The sequence below is a fragment of the Pseudoliparis swirei genome, chromosome 12 (genome assembly GCF_029220125.1).
Source record: "Pseudoliparis swirei isolate HS2019 ecotype Mariana Trench chromosome 12, NWPU_hadal_v1, whole genome shotgun sequence".
Lineage (NCBI taxonomy): Eukaryota > Metazoa > Chordata > Actinopteri > Perciformes > Liparidae > Pseudoliparis > Pseudoliparis swirei.
Window position 1 is genome coordinate 2,309,122 of NC_079399.1, and position 17,500 is coordinate 2,326,621.

General features: G+C 50.0%; 1 protein-coding gene across 8 annotated transcripts in view; it reads right to left on the bottom strand.

Moving 5' to 3' along the window:
* Positions 1-926: 926 nt before the first annotated feature.
* The window catches only part of hivep2a (HIVEP zinc finger 2a), a 96,922-nt gene continuing 80,348 nt past the window's right edge, over positions 927-17,500 (bottom strand). For all 8 annotated transcript variants that reach the window (XM_056427451.1, XM_056427450.1, XM_056427452.1 and 5 more), the window contains 6 exons: positions 10,393-10,568; positions 7,533-7,637; positions 6,123-6,924; positions 5,878-5,977; positions 2,823-2,924; positions 927-2,127 (listed from right to left, as the gene is read on the bottom strand). In XM_056427451.1, the coding sequence (XP_056283426.1) occupies positions 1,441-2,127; positions 2,823-2,924; positions 5,878-5,977; positions 6,123-6,924; positions 7,533-7,637; positions 10,393-10,568 (1,972 nt within the window). In that variant the 3' untranslated portion in view covers positions 927-1,440. The remainder of the gene's footprint in view (positions 2,128-2,822; positions 2,925-5,877; positions 5,978-6,122; positions 6,925-7,532; positions 7,638-10,392; positions 10,569-17,500) is intronic.

The window sequence follows — 17,500 nt, forward strand, 5'->3', positions numbered from 1 at the left end:
ATCACGTCCTCTCCTCTCCTCCTCTCCTCCTCTTCTCTCCTCCTCTCCTCTCTCCTCCTCTTCTCTCCTCCTCTCCTCTTCTCTCCTCCTCTCCTCTTCTTTTCTCCTCCTCTTCTTCTCTCCTCCTCTCCTCCTCCTCTTCTCTCGTCCTCTCCTCTTCTTTTCTCCTCCTCTTCTTCTCTCCTCCTCCTCTCCTCCTCCTCTTCTCTCGTCCTCTTCTTTTCTCCTCCTCTCCTCTTCTTCTCTCCTCCTCTCCTCCTCCTCTTCTCTCCTCTCCTATCCTTCTCTTCTCCTCCTCCTCCTCCTCTCCTCTTCTTTTCTCCTCCTCTTCTTCTCTCCTCCTCCTCTCGTCCTCTCTTCTTCTCTGCTCCTCTTCTTCTCTCCTCCTCTTCTCTCTTCTCCACGTACCGCTTCGTTGTTTACTTGAGCGAGTTTTTTTAGTTTGTGGGCGTCGCCGTACACGCGCCAATCGGATTGCAGGTCCTCCTTCGGAGGCGGGTCTTTAAATACGAGCGCAGCGTTCCACTGGCAGCAGACCCAATATGTGTTATCATGTGTGTGAGAGAGAGAGAGAGAGAGTGTGAGAGAGAGTGTGTGTGTGAGAGAGAGTGTGTGTGTGAGAGTGTGTGTGTGAGAGAGTGTGTGTGTGAGAGAGAGTGTGTGTGTGTGTGTGTGAGAGAGAGAGTGTGTGTGTGTGTGAGAGAGTGTGTGTGTGTGAGAGAGTGTGTGTGTGAGAGAGAGTGTGTGTGTGAGAGAGTGTGTGTGTGTGAGAGAGAGAGTGTGTGTGTGTGAGAGAGAGAGTGTGTGTGTGTGAGAGAGTGTGTGAGAGAGAGAGTGTGTGTGTGTGTGTGAGAGAGAGTGTGTGTGTGAGAGAGAGTGTGTGTGTGAGAGAGTGTGTGTGTGTGAGAGAGAGTGTGTGTGAGAGAGAGAGTGTGTGTGTGTGAGAGAGAGTGTGTGTGTATAAACTGAATGTGTGTGTACACGTGTGCAAAAAGTGTTTCTTCTCTCTCTGTTGCACTTCATCCCTTCCTCCTCCTCGTGTCCTCCTCGTGTCCTCCTCCTCGTGTCCTCCTCCTCGTGTCCTCCTCGTGTCCTCCTCCTCGTGTCCTCCCTAGGACCTTTCCTCCTCCTCCTCGTGTCCTCCTCCTTGTGTCCTCCTCCTCATGTCCTCCTCCTCGTGTCCTCCCTAGGACCTTTCCTCCTCCTCATGTCCTCCTCCTCGTGTCCTCCTCCTCATGTCCTCCTCCTCCTCATGTCCTCCTCCTCGTGTCCTCCTCGTGTCCTCCTCCTCATGTCCTCCTCATGTCCTCCTCCTCGTGTCCTCCTCCTCGTGTCCTCCTCCTCATGTCCTCCTCCTCGTGTCCTCCTCCTCGTGTCCTCCTCCTCGTGTCCTCCTCCTAGTGTCCTCCTCCTCGTGTCCTCCTCCTCGTGTCCTCCTCCCTACGACACGTCTCTGCTCCTCTTTGTGCTTTCCGCTGCACCGTCTCTCTCCAGCCTGAGAGGTTTGGAGGTGGGAGGAGGCGGCAGGGTGTCCCATGCGGGGCTGGGAGGGTGAGGAGAGGAGGAGGAGGAGGAGGAGGAGGAGGAGGGGATCGATGGGTGGTGAGGCCTGACTGCCAGGCCACTAAAGTGCTGACCCCCGGGGCCGTGTGGGGGGGGAGGAGGCGGGGGAGGAGAAGGAGGTGACGTGGAGATGGACGGTGAGCGCTGCTGATGCTGAGCGGAGGGAGAAGTCCTGGCTCCTCCTCCTCCTCCTCCTCCCCGCTCCTCCTCCTCGATGCAGAGGGAGGCGATGGCCTTGGTGCAGGTGTAGATGTTCTCCTCTTGCTGCTCCTGCCTCACCCCTCCTCCTTCCCTCTCCTGCGACGAGGGGTAAGGTGAAGTCGACTCCCTCAGCCTCTCGCCCCCTCCTCCTCCTCCTCCTCCTCTTCGAACTCCCCTCTCGGAGAAGGAGGTGACGTGAGGGGAGGCGGCCTCACTGGCGGTGGAGTCCTCCGACGTGTTCCTCTGCAGCAGCAGGCGGGCCGCGCTCTGCTGCGCCTCCTGCTGGCCCAGCGGGGAGGTGGCGGGGACGCAGTGCATCACCTGGATCCCTCCGATGGGACTCATCGGGAACGGGGAGCGCACCTGAGGAGAAGATGAAGGTTTGAGTCCCGCGTTAACCTTTGAGGTATTTATTAAATATTAAATATTAAATATTTCACATGACTTTTACATCGTTACTTTTTAAAGTGATTCATATAATAAAATACAGAATTAAATATATGAAATAGTACCACAAAATATATCTATATAATTAAATTAAAGTAATATAAATAAATTTATAAAAAATATTATATAGGAAAGCAAATTATATTTTAAAAAGTTATCAGTCATGAAAAAAATAAGTAATGAAAGAAATATTTCATATATGTAGAAAAATAAATACAACAAATTCTCTATTAAAGCACATTTTAAAAATAAAAATCATTAATGCATTAATGTATTGAATACAAAGAATAATTAAGTAATCAAAGAAAAATCATAAACTAAAAATTATCATTCATGAATATAAAAAAATTATGAATGAAAGAAATATTTATAATATATATAAGAATATATTAAGTAAATCAATAAATATTTAAAATATCTATATATAAAGAAAAATCTGATATGAAACAAATAAAATAAAAATGAATTTCAATAATGTAATGAATACAAAATACAATTAAGTAAAAATTCTAAAAATAAAACGTTAAAAAAAGTAACATTTGAAATATTTACAAATTTAAAAAAATAAGAATCAGAATAAAGCCCAGTATATAGAGGGCGTCAATAATCACCTGGAGCTGTGAGTGAAGAGGAAGGTGGCTGAACAGGACCTGGTGGGGGGGGCTGGGCCGGCGCCGCTGGTCCCAGTCCGCCGGCGACACCAGACAAAGTTCCTGGAGGCACGAGAACATCGTCACCTCTTCTTCCTCTCGTCTTCACATTCTAACTTCTTACGATAAACACGACGAGAAGTCAAAACTCCTGGAGGCCGAACTCTTCGGGGTTTAAACACGGCCCTGATGCTCGCTGGGAGGCGGAGCCTCGGGAAGAAAAACAGCCGCGTTACTAAACCACGCCGACTGCCAAGATCCCATTACCCAGCAGCCCCGTCTTCAATCATCCCTCTCTCTCTAGCCCTCCGTCTACCCGACTCGCCCTTTATTCCCTCATCCTCTCTGAATGCTGCTGCTCCGCCTGCCAGACGCTCTCTCTCTCTCTCCCTCTCTCTCTCTCTCTCTGTCTCTTTGTCTCTCTCTGTCTCTCTCTCTCTGTCTCTCTCTCTCTCTCCCTCTCTCTCTCTCTCTCTCTGTCTCCCTCTCACCCTCTCTCTCTCTGTCTCTCTCCCTCTCTCTCTGTCTCTCTCTCTCTCTCTCTCTCTCAGCGTGAGAGGACGTGTGGTTGTGGAGCAGAGGAGCACTGTGTTGGTTTAAAGGTGGTTTTTCCATGCTAAAGAGTGACTGGGTTAACAGGTATGTTTGCTGTGAGTGTGTGTGGGTTCACCCGACTGTCTGTGTGAGTGTGTGGGTTCACGGAGAGATTGTTTTGTGTGTCTGTGTGAGCGTTAGTGGCGGGTTAGCGGCGAGCTAACGGGAAGCTAGCGGGGAGCTAGTCATTGAGGATATGAGTTTCCTCACGAGGGAACACGGCATTAGAGTGGCGCCGAGTTTCCCGTGCTCGGAGGAGGAGGTGGGGCTGGCAGTGGGCGACGTGGTTGGTGACGGCTGCGTGAGGTCCGCTGCCCATATGAACGGAGTGGTGGTGCTGTTTCTAGACAGCGTGGACAAAGTGAACGAGGTGGTGGTGTCGGGTCATCAGAGGCATGTATGTGCCGGTGGCGCCGCTGGCCACACCGTCGGTTCGGGTCACCGTGGCCAACGTGCCTCCGTTTATACAAGAGGAGGTGATCTTAAAGGAGCTGGTGAAGCACGGGAAGGTGGTGTCCCGGCTGAGGAAGATCCCCTCAGGGTGGAAGTCCTCCCGGATGAAACACGTGTGGTCCCACCGGAGGCATCTCTCTATGATCCTGAACAACAGGGGAGAAGAGCTCCGCCTCCGGGTGTTCATCAGGGTGGAGAGCTCCGCCTCCGGGTGTTCATCAGGGTGGAGAGCTCCGCCTCCGGGTGTTCATCAGGGTGGAGAGCACAACTACCCCATTTACATCTCCTCAGGGAACGGGAGGTGCTTCATCTGAGGGGAGAGGGCACAGAGCCAGGACTGCCACTGTGGAGAGCTGCTGAGCAGAACACCAGCAGGAGGCTCCTCGGGGGGAGCCAGGGGTGGGCGGAGGGCACGGGGGGTGCACAGCAGGGGAGGGGGCAACCAGGGACTGCAGGTACCCAGAGGGGGGAGGAGAGGGAGCAGGCAGGAACTGGGGGCTCCCAGCAGGATGAGGAGAGAGAGCAGGCAGAGATGGGGGGTGCCCAGCAGGTTGTGGAGGAGGAAGAGGAGGGGGGCACTGGTCCAGTCCAGCAAGGTGAGGAGGGAGAGGGGGAGACGGTCACAGGCCAGCAGGGTGAGGAAGAGAGGAGAGAAGTGGGTGGGGCTGGGGCTGAGGTGGCCCAAGAAGGTGTAGAAGAGGACAAAGGAGAGTCAGAAGAAGAAAGGGAGACAGTCGTCAGGGAGGTGAGGCTGTCAGACAGTGAGGCGGACATGGAGGCGGAGGAGGAGAGCCTCAGAGTCTCCCGTTTAAAGAGGAAGTGTGGAGGAGGTGATGGAGAGAACCCACAGGCAAAGAAGGCGACGGCGGGAAGAAGGAGGTCCAGGCCAAGGGGGGCGGAGCCGGAGCCAGAGTCCAGCTCGGAGGAGGACTCCTACGCTGATCCACACTACAGTGTGGAGGAGATTAAGGAGTTCCTCCGGAAGACCAAGCAGGAGTGGCACGTGAAGGTGGAGGACCACTTCTGCAGGGATAAGTTCTTCCTGTCCGCCACTTTCCTGACGTGCAAGGGCAAGAGAGGAGCTTCACGCCACAGGAGTTCTACAGGCTCAAAAAGATCCTGTGTGAACTCAACAAGGTGCTGCAGGTGGTGGACGATGAGAGGAGAGATCGAGTGAAGAGGAGGAGCCAGAGCCTCTGGGAGGAGCTTCAGCCTCAAGACGGAGGGCAGGAGGCACTTCCTGTCCTCAGTGGACTTTAGTTTAGTGTCCAACACGAGCATCATGGACGTTCTCTTTTTGTTCAGGATTGGTGCTGCGTTTATGTTTTGTGTGTTGAAAATAATTTGGTTTATTGTGGTTCAAAGTTTTCTTTGAATAAAGGTTTTCAAAAAATCAAAAAAAATCAAAAATCTCTGTCTCTCTCTCTCTTTGTCTCTCTCTCTCTCCCTCTCACCCTCTCTCTCTCTGTCTCTCTCCCTCTCTCTCTCTGTCTCTTTGTCTCTCTCTCTCTCCCTCTCACCCTCTCTCTCTGTCTCTCTCTCCCTCCCTCTCTCCCTCTCTCTCTCTCCCTCCCTCTCTCTCTCTCTCTCTCTCCCTCCTCCTCCTCCCTCTCTCCCTCCCTCCCTCCCTCTCTCTCTCTCTCTCTCTCTCTTTCTTTCTCCCTTTTCCCCCACATGTCTGCTCCAGCTCGTCCGTGGCGGTGTCAGAAAGTTTACTAAATCACACTTAAGCACCGAAATGTTCTACGAAGTGGAAACTCAGAGAACTCACAGTTCTGAAGAGTGTCTGAAAGCTGCATTCTCTCTCCTGACCACCAGGGGGCTCCTCTGGTTGTATAGAAGTCTATGCTTCATGTGTTAGAGCTGCATTCTCCCTCCTGACCACCAGGGCTTCTTAACATCAGTCCTCAAACCGATGAGTGACGTCACCACAACTACGTCCACTTCTTCTATTTTTTCGGACTCTCACCGTCTCCATCTCCATGCCGGTTCTGGGAAGTCCCGCCTCCGCCGGACCCGGCACGCCGCCCTGGTGCCCCGTCCTGAGGCCCCGCGAGCCGCTCGGCTGGCTGGGGAGAAATATCACAAGTACAACACTTCAAATCTGTCTCTTAAAGGGGCAGTGCGCAGGGTTTAGTGCCCTCTAGTGGCGAGGTTGTACATTGCAACCCACCAAACTCCTCCCCTTTTCCACCCATGTCGCCCTGGACTCACCCGTGGTGATGGAGGTGTGGGTGGAGGCCCCGGCGAGGAGAGAGCGGCCGGACCATCGCCCGGTGGCGCCCCCGCGGCGAGAGGTCGCGCTTGTAGTCCCGCCCCCCCGGAGACGCCGGCCGGGAGAGCGGCGAGAGCAGCGAGGGGTGGCCCCTCCTGGGGGAGAGGTCCCGCCTGTAACCCGCCGCCGCGAGGCCCCTCTTCGGCGAGAGGTGACGAAGAGGAGAAACGTCCCGCCGGGGCGACAGGTGCCTGGCGCGCGGCGAGAGGTCGCGGCGCGGCGACAGGTACCGGCGGGCCGATGGCGAGGAGGACGGGGAGAGCGGCGACGGGCAGCCGGAGCGGGCCGGCCCCGGCGAGGAGAGGCGGGAGGACGGCGAGGCGAGGTCGTCGTCCATGAAGGAGGAGGAGGAGGCGCCAGGGGGCGGAGCCAGCAGCCCGCTGCCCGGCGCCTGCGGGGTGATCTGGATGCTCGGCACCGTGGGGAAGCAGCCGAACAGCGGCGGCCGGTTGGCGTTGCCCAGGAGGTCGGGCGCCGGGTGGCGAGCCGGGTAGGAGGAGGAGGAGGAGGAGGAGGAGGCCGTGACGGACATGGCGGGCGGGCCGTAGGGCGGCGGGCTGCTAGAGCGCGAGTGCGTCCTCGGCGTGGAGTCGCCGTCGTAGTCGTCCTCGTCTTCGTCGTCTTCGTCCACCTCGTCGCCGTCGTCCTCGCCGCCGTCAGAGTCGTCGGCGTCGGAGAACTGATGGTCCGCCATGGAGCCGCGGGACATCTTCTCCGACCTCTGACCTTCCTCTCCGACATCTAAGAGAGGAGGAGGAGGAGGAGGAGGAGGAGGAGGAGGAGGAGGACAGACGGAAAAGAGGATGAAAAGGGAAAGTAACTCCATGAATAACTACGTTAAGGACACTAATAAAACTATAACTAACTAAATGAATGTATTATAGCCTTTAATTCATATTTTAATAATCAGAACAAATTATGGAAGGAGCGTTTTTCTTTCTGCAGCTGTGTGTGTGTGTGTGTGTCTGCTCCCGTACATCTATAATTGTGAGGACCGTCACTTTTTAGACCTCTATGAGGTCCAAAGATTTATATATATATATATAAATATAAATCTTTGGACCTCAAATATAAATATATATATACATATATATATGTATAAATATATAAATATATAAAAATGTATATATTTATATTTATATAAATATATATATATACATATATATATATATATATATATGTAGCGGTGCAAATGTGTGACAGGTGCAAAACATTGTTTTTAAATATAAAGTTTTAATAGATTGATGCGACCTCCAGGAAGGACCCTTCAACGGTGAATGTTAGGGTTAGGGTGAAGGGCGAGGCAATGCATTGTGGGTAATGTCCTCACAGCGACCGGTGGTTCCTACCTCCTTCGTCCGCCTCCGTGTCCTCCACAGAAGACGACATGGAGACGCCCAGCTCCAGACACTTCTTCATGTGAGCCTTAGACTTCATGTGCTTCGTCAGGTTTCCTACCACACACACACACACACACACGCACACACACACACACACACACACACACACACACACACACACACACACACACACACACACACACACACACACACACACACACACACACACACACACACACACACACACAGGATTCCCTTCTTTAGTTACAGCTCTCATGTTGCAACACGGAGAAGCAGCGTTCAGTTTGTTCCACATGGAGCGAGGTCCCTGAAAGCTGCAGGTCTTTAGCGACCCTCAGAGACCATTAGAGACCCTTAGAGACCCTCAGAGACCCTTAGAGACCCGTAGAGACCCTTAGAGACCCTCAGAGACCCTTAGAGACCTTCAGAGACCCTTAGATACCTTCAGAGACCCTCAGAGACCCTTAGAGACCCTCAAAGACCTTAACATACCCTCAGAGACCCTTAGAGACCCTCAAAGACCGTAAGAGACCCTTAGAGACCCTCAGAGACCCTTAGAGACCCTCAAAGACTTTAAGAGACCCTCAGAGACCCTCAGAGACCCTTAGAGACCTTCAGAGACCTTTAGAGACCTCCAGAGACCTTCAGAGACCCTCAGAGACCCTCAAAGACCTTAAGAGACCCGTAGAGACCCTCAAAGACCTTAAGAGACCCTTAGAGACCCTCAGAGACCCTTAGATACCTTCAGAGACCCTTAGAGACCCTCAAAGACCTTAAGAGACCCTTAGAGACCTTCAGAGACCCTCAGAGACCCTCAAAGACCTTAAGAGACCCTCAGAGACCCTTAGAGACCCTCAGAGACCCTCAAAGACCTTAAGAGACCCTCAGAGACCCTTAGAGACCCTCAAAGACCCTCAAAGACCTTAAGAGACCATTAGAGACCCTCAAAGACCTTCAGAGACCCTCAGAGACCTCCAGAGACCTTCAGAGACCCTCAGAGACCCTCAAAGACCTTAAGAGACCCTCAACATACCTGCAAACTCATGAGGGGTGAAAAAGGTGACAACGGGGGGGTGCAGGTGACTTTTTGTTTTTTTGTGTCACCACACCACATCCACGTTGTTTGAAGCCTCAAAGCTTTTAGAACCACAACTACAGTCATTTTATTGTTCTGACCACAAATCTAAATAATGATAATAAACAGTTTAAGAACAAAAGGTTCTCCGCTCTGACTCAGCCCTATAATGATAGTAATAACAAATATACATTGCCATTATATATAATATGGTTAAAGTCATTCATGAACCAACTTCCTTTTTTGTTGCCTGAACAGTCCTCATGGACTTCTCCCTGAATCTGTTCTGTCTCTACCTGTTTGTCACGATACTCATATTATAACTTCTATACATATTACATACCTGCCATAAATATCATGATACCCCATACCAGAATTCAATACACCATACAAACAATATGGTACCATAATTACGAGACTGGTCTATTTATCTATAATAGTAATAAATAAAACATCTGTATGGTTCACTTTTTACCAACTTTTTCAACACTTAACAAATGACAGTAATATGAGTATTCATACAGCCAGATATGAATGAAACTACATGGTTCCATCATAGCATTGATTATACACTATGAGGCGTTAGTCTCTGACCAGATGATCCACAGTTCATCAGGATGAGCAGCTGGAGAGTTACACAACTTTACAGACTGAAACATTTCCCTTCTGGCATCTTTTTAGTTTTTAAGCCGAAGTCTCTAAGCTCCGCCTCTTCTCTCGCTGTGAGCTGCGCAGCGCAGTGTGCGCAGACAGCTCGACACGGAGCAGCGCGGCCTGATCGCTCTCTTAATGAAGTATTGATACTAAAAATATGCTAAATCACATCGTGTTTAACGTACTTTGTTAGCATCGCTACACCGTGCAGCGTGACAGGAGTAGATGTAGCGGGCTAACATTCAAGCTAACCTGAACCCCCAAACGCTGTGGACATCTGAACGCTGATTGGCCGAGACACGTCCCATCAAAGATGTTTTATTGCGAAGAGCAACACTTCACACTTTTCTCCGCGTCTCACTGCAATCTCAACGGCAGCGGGCCAGGTGACCCCCCAAAACAAAAACTCTTCGGATCTCCACGATTTACGTGGATGACCTATTTTGAGTTCAAAACGGTGAATTTCACCGAAAGGTGACAAGTTTGCAGGTATGCCTCAAAGACCTTAAGAGACCATTAGAGACCCTTAGAGACCCTCAGAGACCTCCAGAGACCTTCAGAGACCCTCAGAGACCCTCAAAGACCGTAAGAGACCATTAGAGACCCTCAGAGACCCTCAGAGACCTTCAGAGACCCTCAAAGACCTTAAGAGACCATTAGAGACCCTCAGAGACCTTCAGAGACCCTCAGAGACCTTCAGCTCCTTAACATCCAGACTCTTCTTTTTCGCCCTTAATTGAACCAGATCCAAGGATATCAATCAATCACTGTATTTTATTTTAACTTTACTTCTTAGATTTTTACTGTTTTTAATGTTAAAATAAATGTTCTTAATAGTTTCTAAGTCTTCTTTTCTTGTGCATTATGTTTTGATGATGTCATTGTTTTATCTTCTTCGTGGAGCCCGTTGAATAACCTTGTTTTAATGTGCTCCACAAATAAACTTCAAGAAAAGCTGCAAACATCCCGATAAACATGATTTATTTAAAGCGACCTCTGTGTCGGCCCCCCGCGATGAGGAGCGATGAAGATCAGATGCTGATGAAACAATGGCCACGCTAAACCTCACGTTATTAATCATGAGGCTCACGTTCAGGCCGGTGGGTAATGGAGCCCCACCTTTTGTCTTGAAGGCGAAGTTGCAGAACTTGCAGACGTAGGGCCGCACGTCGGTGTGCGTGCGGATGTGCTTCTTCAGCATGCTGGGCTTCTTGCAGCGGATGCCGCATTCCTCGCAGATGTACTTCCCTCGGCCGCGGCCGCGGACGTACACGTAGTCCTCGTTGGACTTGTACCTGGAGCAGAGGAGAGGACCGAGGATGAGCGCGGAGCTTTTATTCTGAAAAACTCACAACACGTCACTCAGAATCAGAATCAGAATCAGAAACAGTTTTATTGCCAGGAATGTTTTCACAAACAAACGAGGAATTTTTTTTGGTGGAAGGTGCAACATTTGGACATGACAAAACAAACAACAATCAACACGACAGAAAGACAACAAATAATGTGAAGTGTTTGGGTGTGTGCTTCAAGTGCATGTTAAAGTGACGTGTGTGGAGAAGGGAAGAAGAAGGAGGAGGGAGGAGGAGTGAGGAGGAGGAAGAGGAAGGAGCGGGAGGAAGGAGGAAGAAGAGGTGGTAGTCCTGGGGGTGACAGTCAGTCAGTCCGGGTTCCATTGATGAGCCCGACTGCCGACGGGAAAAAACTTTGGTGTGGCGGGTGGTCTTTGTCCTGATGGACGCAGCCTCCTCCCGAGGGAGGGACTCGAACAGGAGTGCCCAGGGTGGGAGGGGTCAGCGACAATCTTTCTGGCCCGCTTCAGTGACCTGGAAGTGAACAGGACCTGGAGGGAAGGCAGATTGCAACCGATAACCCTCTCGGCCGAGCGGATGATGCTCTGCAGCCTGCGCTTGTCTTTGGCTGTGGCTGCAGGGTGCCAGACGGTGATGGAGGAGCAGATGATGGACTCAACGATGGCCGTGTAGAATTGTACCATCATTCTCCTGGCAGGTTGAATTTCCTCAGCTGCCTCAGGAAGAACATCCTCTGCTGGGCCTTCTTGGTGATGGAGCGGATGTTCAGCTCCCACTTGAGGTCCTGGGAGATGATGGAGCCCAGGAAGCGGTAGGACTCACAGCGTCGACGGGGAGTCACACAGGATGAGAGGGCGGGTGGGGCTGCATTCCTCCTGAAATCCACAACCATCTCCACTGTCTTTAGAGCGTTGAGCTCCAGGTTGTTCTGGCTGCACCAGGTCACCAGGTGGTCAGTCTCCCACCTGTAGGCGGTCTCGTCCCCACCAGAGATGAGTCCAATGAGGGTGGTGTCATCCGCGAACTTTAGGAGCTTGACGGACTGGTGACTGGAGGTGCAGCTGTTGGTGTACAGGAGAACAGCAGAGGGAGAGAACACAGCCTTGGGGGAACCCGTGCTGGTGGTCCGGGAGCCTGAGACGTGTTTCCCCAGCCTCACGTGCTGCTTCCTGTCGGTCAGGAAGTCTGTGATCCACCTGCAGGTGGAGTCGGGCACGTGCAGCTGGGAGAGCTTGTCCTGCAGCAGGGACGGGATGATTGTATTGAAAGCAGAGCTGAAGTCCACAAACAGGATCCTGGGCGTAGGTTCCTGGGGAGTCCAGATGCTGGAGGATGTAGTGAAGGGCCATGTTGACTGCATCGCCTACAGACCTGTTGGCTCTGTAGGCGAACTGCAGGGGTCCAGGAGTGGGTCGGTGATGGTCTTGAGGTGTGACAGGACCAAGCGTTCAAAGGACTTCATGACCACAGAGGTCAGGCGATGGGCCTGTAGTCATTGAGTCCTGTGATCTTGGGTTTTTGGGGACGGGATGATGGTGGAGGCCTTGAAGCAGGCTGGAACGTGGCATGTCTCCAGGAGGTGTTGAAGATGTCGGTGAACACCGGAGACAGCTGGTCAGCACAGTGCTTCAGGGTGGAGGGGAGACGGAGTCCGGGCCCGCTGCTTTGCGGGGTTCTGCTTTTGAACAGCCTATTGACGCTCTCTCCAGGATGACGAGGGTCGTGCTGAGTTGATGGAGGGTGCTCCAGAGGTGTGAGCCCCTGATGGGCTGGGGAGGGTGGGCTGATGGTCTGTGGCTTGTTGATGGGGCTGTGGGGATGGTCTCAGGACTGCTCCATTGTCTTCAAAGCGGCAGTAGAACTCATTTAGCCTGCCTGCCAGAAGCACATTGTTCATGGAGTGGGGTGATTTGGGCTTGTAGTTGGTGATCTGCCTGAGCCCTCTCCAGACAGAAGCAGAGTCGTTTGCTGAGAGCTGCTGTTGCAGTTTCTCAGAGTACAGTAGTTTAGCATCTCTCACCGCCTTGCTAAACCTGTATTTGGACTCTGTGTACAGGTCCTTGTCCCCACTCCTGAATGCCTGGTCCTTCTGCAGTCTTAGCTTCCTGAGCTCGGCTGTGAACCAGGGTTTGTCGTTGTTATAACTCACCCTGGAGCTGGATGGAATACAGCTGTCCTCACAGAAGCTGATGTGGAAGTTACAGCCTCTGTGTACTCATCCAGGCTGTTGGTAGCAGTCCTGAAGACATCCCAGTCAGTACAGTCCAAGCACGCCCAGATCCTCCAGAGCCTCACTGGTCCACTTCTTGAGCTTCCTCACCACAGGTTTGCAGAGCTTTAGTCTCTGCCTGTATGAGGCAATCAGATCAACCATGACGTGGTCAGAGTTTCCCAGTGCAGCTCGAGGACGGCGTGATAGGCCCTGCTGATTGTTGTGTAGCAGTGGTCCAGAATGCTCTTCTCTGGTAGGGCATTTAATTAACTGTCTATATTTAGGAGTTCGTGGCTGAGGTTTCCTTTGTTAAAATCCCGAGTACAATAACTAAAGAGTCCGGGAAGGTCCGCCCACACACCGTATCTGTTCGGCGAGGGTCCGCTGTGCCTCGTGCACGCCCCTGCGGCGCATGTAAACTCCGCCAGGATGAATGAAGCGAACTCACGTGGGGAGTAGAAGGGTTTGCAGTGAATGATAAAAGATTCCAGGTCCGGCGAACAGTGCTGTAGGATCACCGTTACGTCGTTGCACCAGCCGTTGTTGAGGTAAAAGCAGATTCCTCCACCCTTTGCTTTTCCGGAGAGCTCTGTGTCCCGGTCCGCTCGGAACAGCTGGAAGCCAGCGAGCTGGAGCGCAGAATCTGGTATCGATCCACTAAGCCAAGATTCCGTGAAACTCAGATGTGTTCGAAACTAAATTGTCAAAATTGTGTAACCGGTACTTTAGAAAATTTAGAATGCAGATATAGGTTAATATAGTTGACATGAACAATCCTTCAAAATAAAAGCTTACGCTTAATGCCAGCAGTCACCAACGTGTCAACGTATACATATATATATGTATATATATATATATACAGGACTGTCTCAGAAAATTAGAATATTGTGATGAAGTTCTTTATTTTCTGTAATGCAATTAAAAAAACAAAAATGTCATGCATTCTGGATTCATTACAAATCAACTGAAATATTGCAAGCCTTTTATTCTGATTTATTGCTGATTATGGCTTACAGCTTAAGAAAACTCAAATATCCTATCTCTAAATATTAGAATATCATGAAAAAGTATACTAGTAGGGTATTAAACAAATCACTTGAATTGTCTAATTAACTCGAAACACCTGCAATTGTTTCCTGAGCCTTGACAAACACTCAGCTGTTATAAATCTTTTTTTTTACTTGGTCTGAGGAAATATTAAAATTTTATGAGATAGGATTTTAGAGTTTTCTTAAGCTGTAAGCCATAATCAGCAATATAAAAAAAAAAAAAAGGCTTGCAATATTTCAGTTGATTTGTAATGAATCCAGAATGCATGACATTTTTGTTTTTTTAATTGCATTACAGAAAATAAAGAACTTTATCAAAATATTCTAATTTTCTGAGACAGTCCTGTATATATAAATATGCATATATATACATATATATATTATATATGTATATTTATATATATATATATATATATATTTATATATATAAATATATATATATTATATATACATATATTCATATATACAGGACTGTCTCAGAAAATTAGAATATTGTGATAAAGTTCTTTATTTTCTGTAATGCATTAAAATAAATGTCATGCATTCTGGATTCATTAAACAAATCACTTGAATCGCCTAATTAACTCGAAACACCTGGAAACACATTTTCAAATGTTTGATTTTGTTTTGCTGTTATAAATCTTTTTTTTAACTTGGTCTGGGGAAATATTCAAATTTTATGAGATAGGATTTTAGAGTTTTCTTAAGCTGTAAGCCATAATCAGCAATATTAAAAGAATAAAAGGCTTGCAATATTTCAGTTGATTTGTAATGAATCCAGAATGCATGACATTTTTGTTTTTTAAATTGCATTACAGAAAATAAAGAACTTTATCACAATATTCTAATTTTCTGAGACAGTCCTGTATATGTATTAATAATCAAACACAATCGAGCAACATATAATACAACAAAGGGACATTTTATAGCAAAAATAAAATGTGTCTCTCTCTTCAGGAATGAAGCCAAATACATATTTGTAGCATTTCACTGGTACATTTTCTTGTTTCTATGAGCTAGTATAAATAGATATGATATAAATATGATATATCATCAGACTCAATATTATAGTACGTTTTCCTTTAATGATGTTTTTCCTCTTGGGTGAATGTACCTGTACAAACCTTTAAGAGCTATTAAACATGGCGATAGTCGACCTGGTCATAACCCACACACACACACACAATGTCTTTGTTTCCATGTTTCCTCAGAAGCTCAGAAGAGGGACACAATGAGGCGTTCCTCCTCTGGGCTCAGTCTTCATGCTCTCCTTCTAAAAACAGGCGACCACAGTCCCACTTATCCTTTTACAAGACTTGAACTAAAATATCACAGTCAGACGGTTTTCTGTCCAGTAAGAGGCTCCGGGTGAACCGGCGGCCCCTGGCAGCAGGATCAGTGCACGCTCTGAAACGACCATCAACCAGCCGGCAAATTATGTGAACTCTGTCTTTCTCTGCGGAGAGGAATCACATCCAGGTTCCTCTGGGGCCGCCGAGTTTAACTGCTGAGAGGATGGCGTAGCCGGTCTGTGCTGAGCACGAGGTAACGTTCAGGGACTCATGGGTAACGTTCAGGGCCTCATGGGTAACGTTCAGGGCCTCATGGGTAACGTTCAGGGCCTCATGGGTAACGTTCAGGGCCTCATGGATAACGTTCAGGGCCTCATGGGTAACGTTCAGGGCCTCATGGGTAACGTTCAGGGCCTCATAGGTAACGTTCAGGGCCTCATGGATAACGTTCAGGGCCTCATGGGTAACGTTCAGGGCCTCATGGGTAACGTTCAGGGCCTCATAGGTAACGTTCAGGGCCTCATGGGTAACGTTCAGGGACTCATGGATAACGTTCAGGGACTCATGGGTAACGTTCAGGGCCTCATGGGTAACGTTCAGGGACTCATGGGTAACGTTCAGGGCCTCATGGGTAACGTGCAGGGACTCATGGGTAACGTTCAGGGCCTCATGGGTAACGTTCAGGGACTCATGGGTAACGTTCAGGGCCTCGTGGGTAATGTTCAGGGCCTCGTGGGTAATATTCAGGGCCTCATGGGTAACGTTCAGGGCCTCATGGGTAACGTTCAGGGACTCATGGGTAACGTTCAGGGCCTCATGGGTAACGTTCAGGGCCTCATAGGTAACATTCAGGGACTCATGGGTAACGTTCAGGGCCTCATGGGTAACGTTCAGGGCCTCATGAGTAACGTTCAGGGACTCATGGGTAACGTTCAGGGCCTCGTGGGTAACGTTCAGGGCCTCGTGGGTAATGTTCAGGGCCTCATAGGTAACGTTCAGGGCCTCATGGGTAATGTTCAGGGCCTCATATGTAACGTTCAGGGACTCATGGGTAACGTTCAGGGCCTCGTGGGTAACGTTCAGGGCCTCGTGGGTAACATTCAGGGCCTCATGGGTAACGTTCAGGGCCTCATGGGTAACGTTCAGGGACTCATGGGTAACGTTCAGGGCCTCATGGGTAACATTCAGGGCCTCATGGGTAACGTTCAGGGCCTCATGGGTAACATTCAGGGCCTCATAGGTAACGTTCAGGGCCTCATGGGTAACGTTCAGGGCCTCATATGTAACGTTCAGGGACTCATGGGTAACGTTCAGGGCTTCGTGGGTAACGTTCAGGGCCTCGTGGGTAACGTTCAGGGCCTCGTAGGTAACGTTCAGGGCCTCATGGGTAACGTTCAGGGCCTCATGGGTAACGTTCAGGGCCTCATGGGTAACGTTCAGGGCCTCATGGGTAACGTTCAGGGCCTCATGGGTAACGTTCAGGGCCTCATGGGTAACGCTCAGGGCCTCATAGCTAACATTCAGGGCCTCATGGGTAACGTTCAGGGCCTCATGAGTAACGTTCAGGGACTCATGGGTAACGTTCAGGGCCTCGTGGGTAATGTTCAGGGCCTCATGGGTAACGTTCAGGGCCTCATGGGTAACGTTCAGGGACTCATGGGTAACGTTCAGGGCCTCATGGGTAACGTTCAGGGCCTCATAGGTAACATTCAGGGACTCATGGGTAATGTTCAGGGCCTCATGGGTAACGTTCAGGGCCTCATGAGTAACGTTCAGGGACTCATGGGTAACGTTCAGGGCCTCGTGGGTAACGTTCAGGGCCTCATAGGTAACGTTCAGGGCCTCATGGGTAACGTTCAGGGCCTCATGGGTAACGTTCAGGGCCTCATGGGTAACGTTCAGGGCCTCATGGGTAACGTTCAGGGCCTCATGGGTAACGTTCAGGGCCTCATGGGTAACGTTCAGGGACTCATGGGTAACGTTCAGGGCCTCATGGGTAACGTTCAGGGCCTCATGGGTAACGTTCAGGGCCTCGTGGGTAACGTTCAGGGCCTCGTGGGTAACGTTCAGGGACTCGTGGGTAACGTTCAGGGCCTCATGGGTAACGTTCAGGGCCTCATGGGTAACGTTCAGGGCCTCATGGGTAACGTTCAGGGCCTCATGGGTAACGTTCAGGGCCTCATGGGTAACGTTCAGGGACTCATGGGTAACGTTCAGGGACTCATGGGTAACGTTCAGGGACTCATGTGTGTGTGTGTTTTCATGTGTGTGTGAGTGTGTGTTTTCATGTGTGTGTGTGTGTGTGTGTTTTCATGTGTGTGTGTGTTTTCATGTGTGTGTGTGTTTTCATGTGTGTTTGTG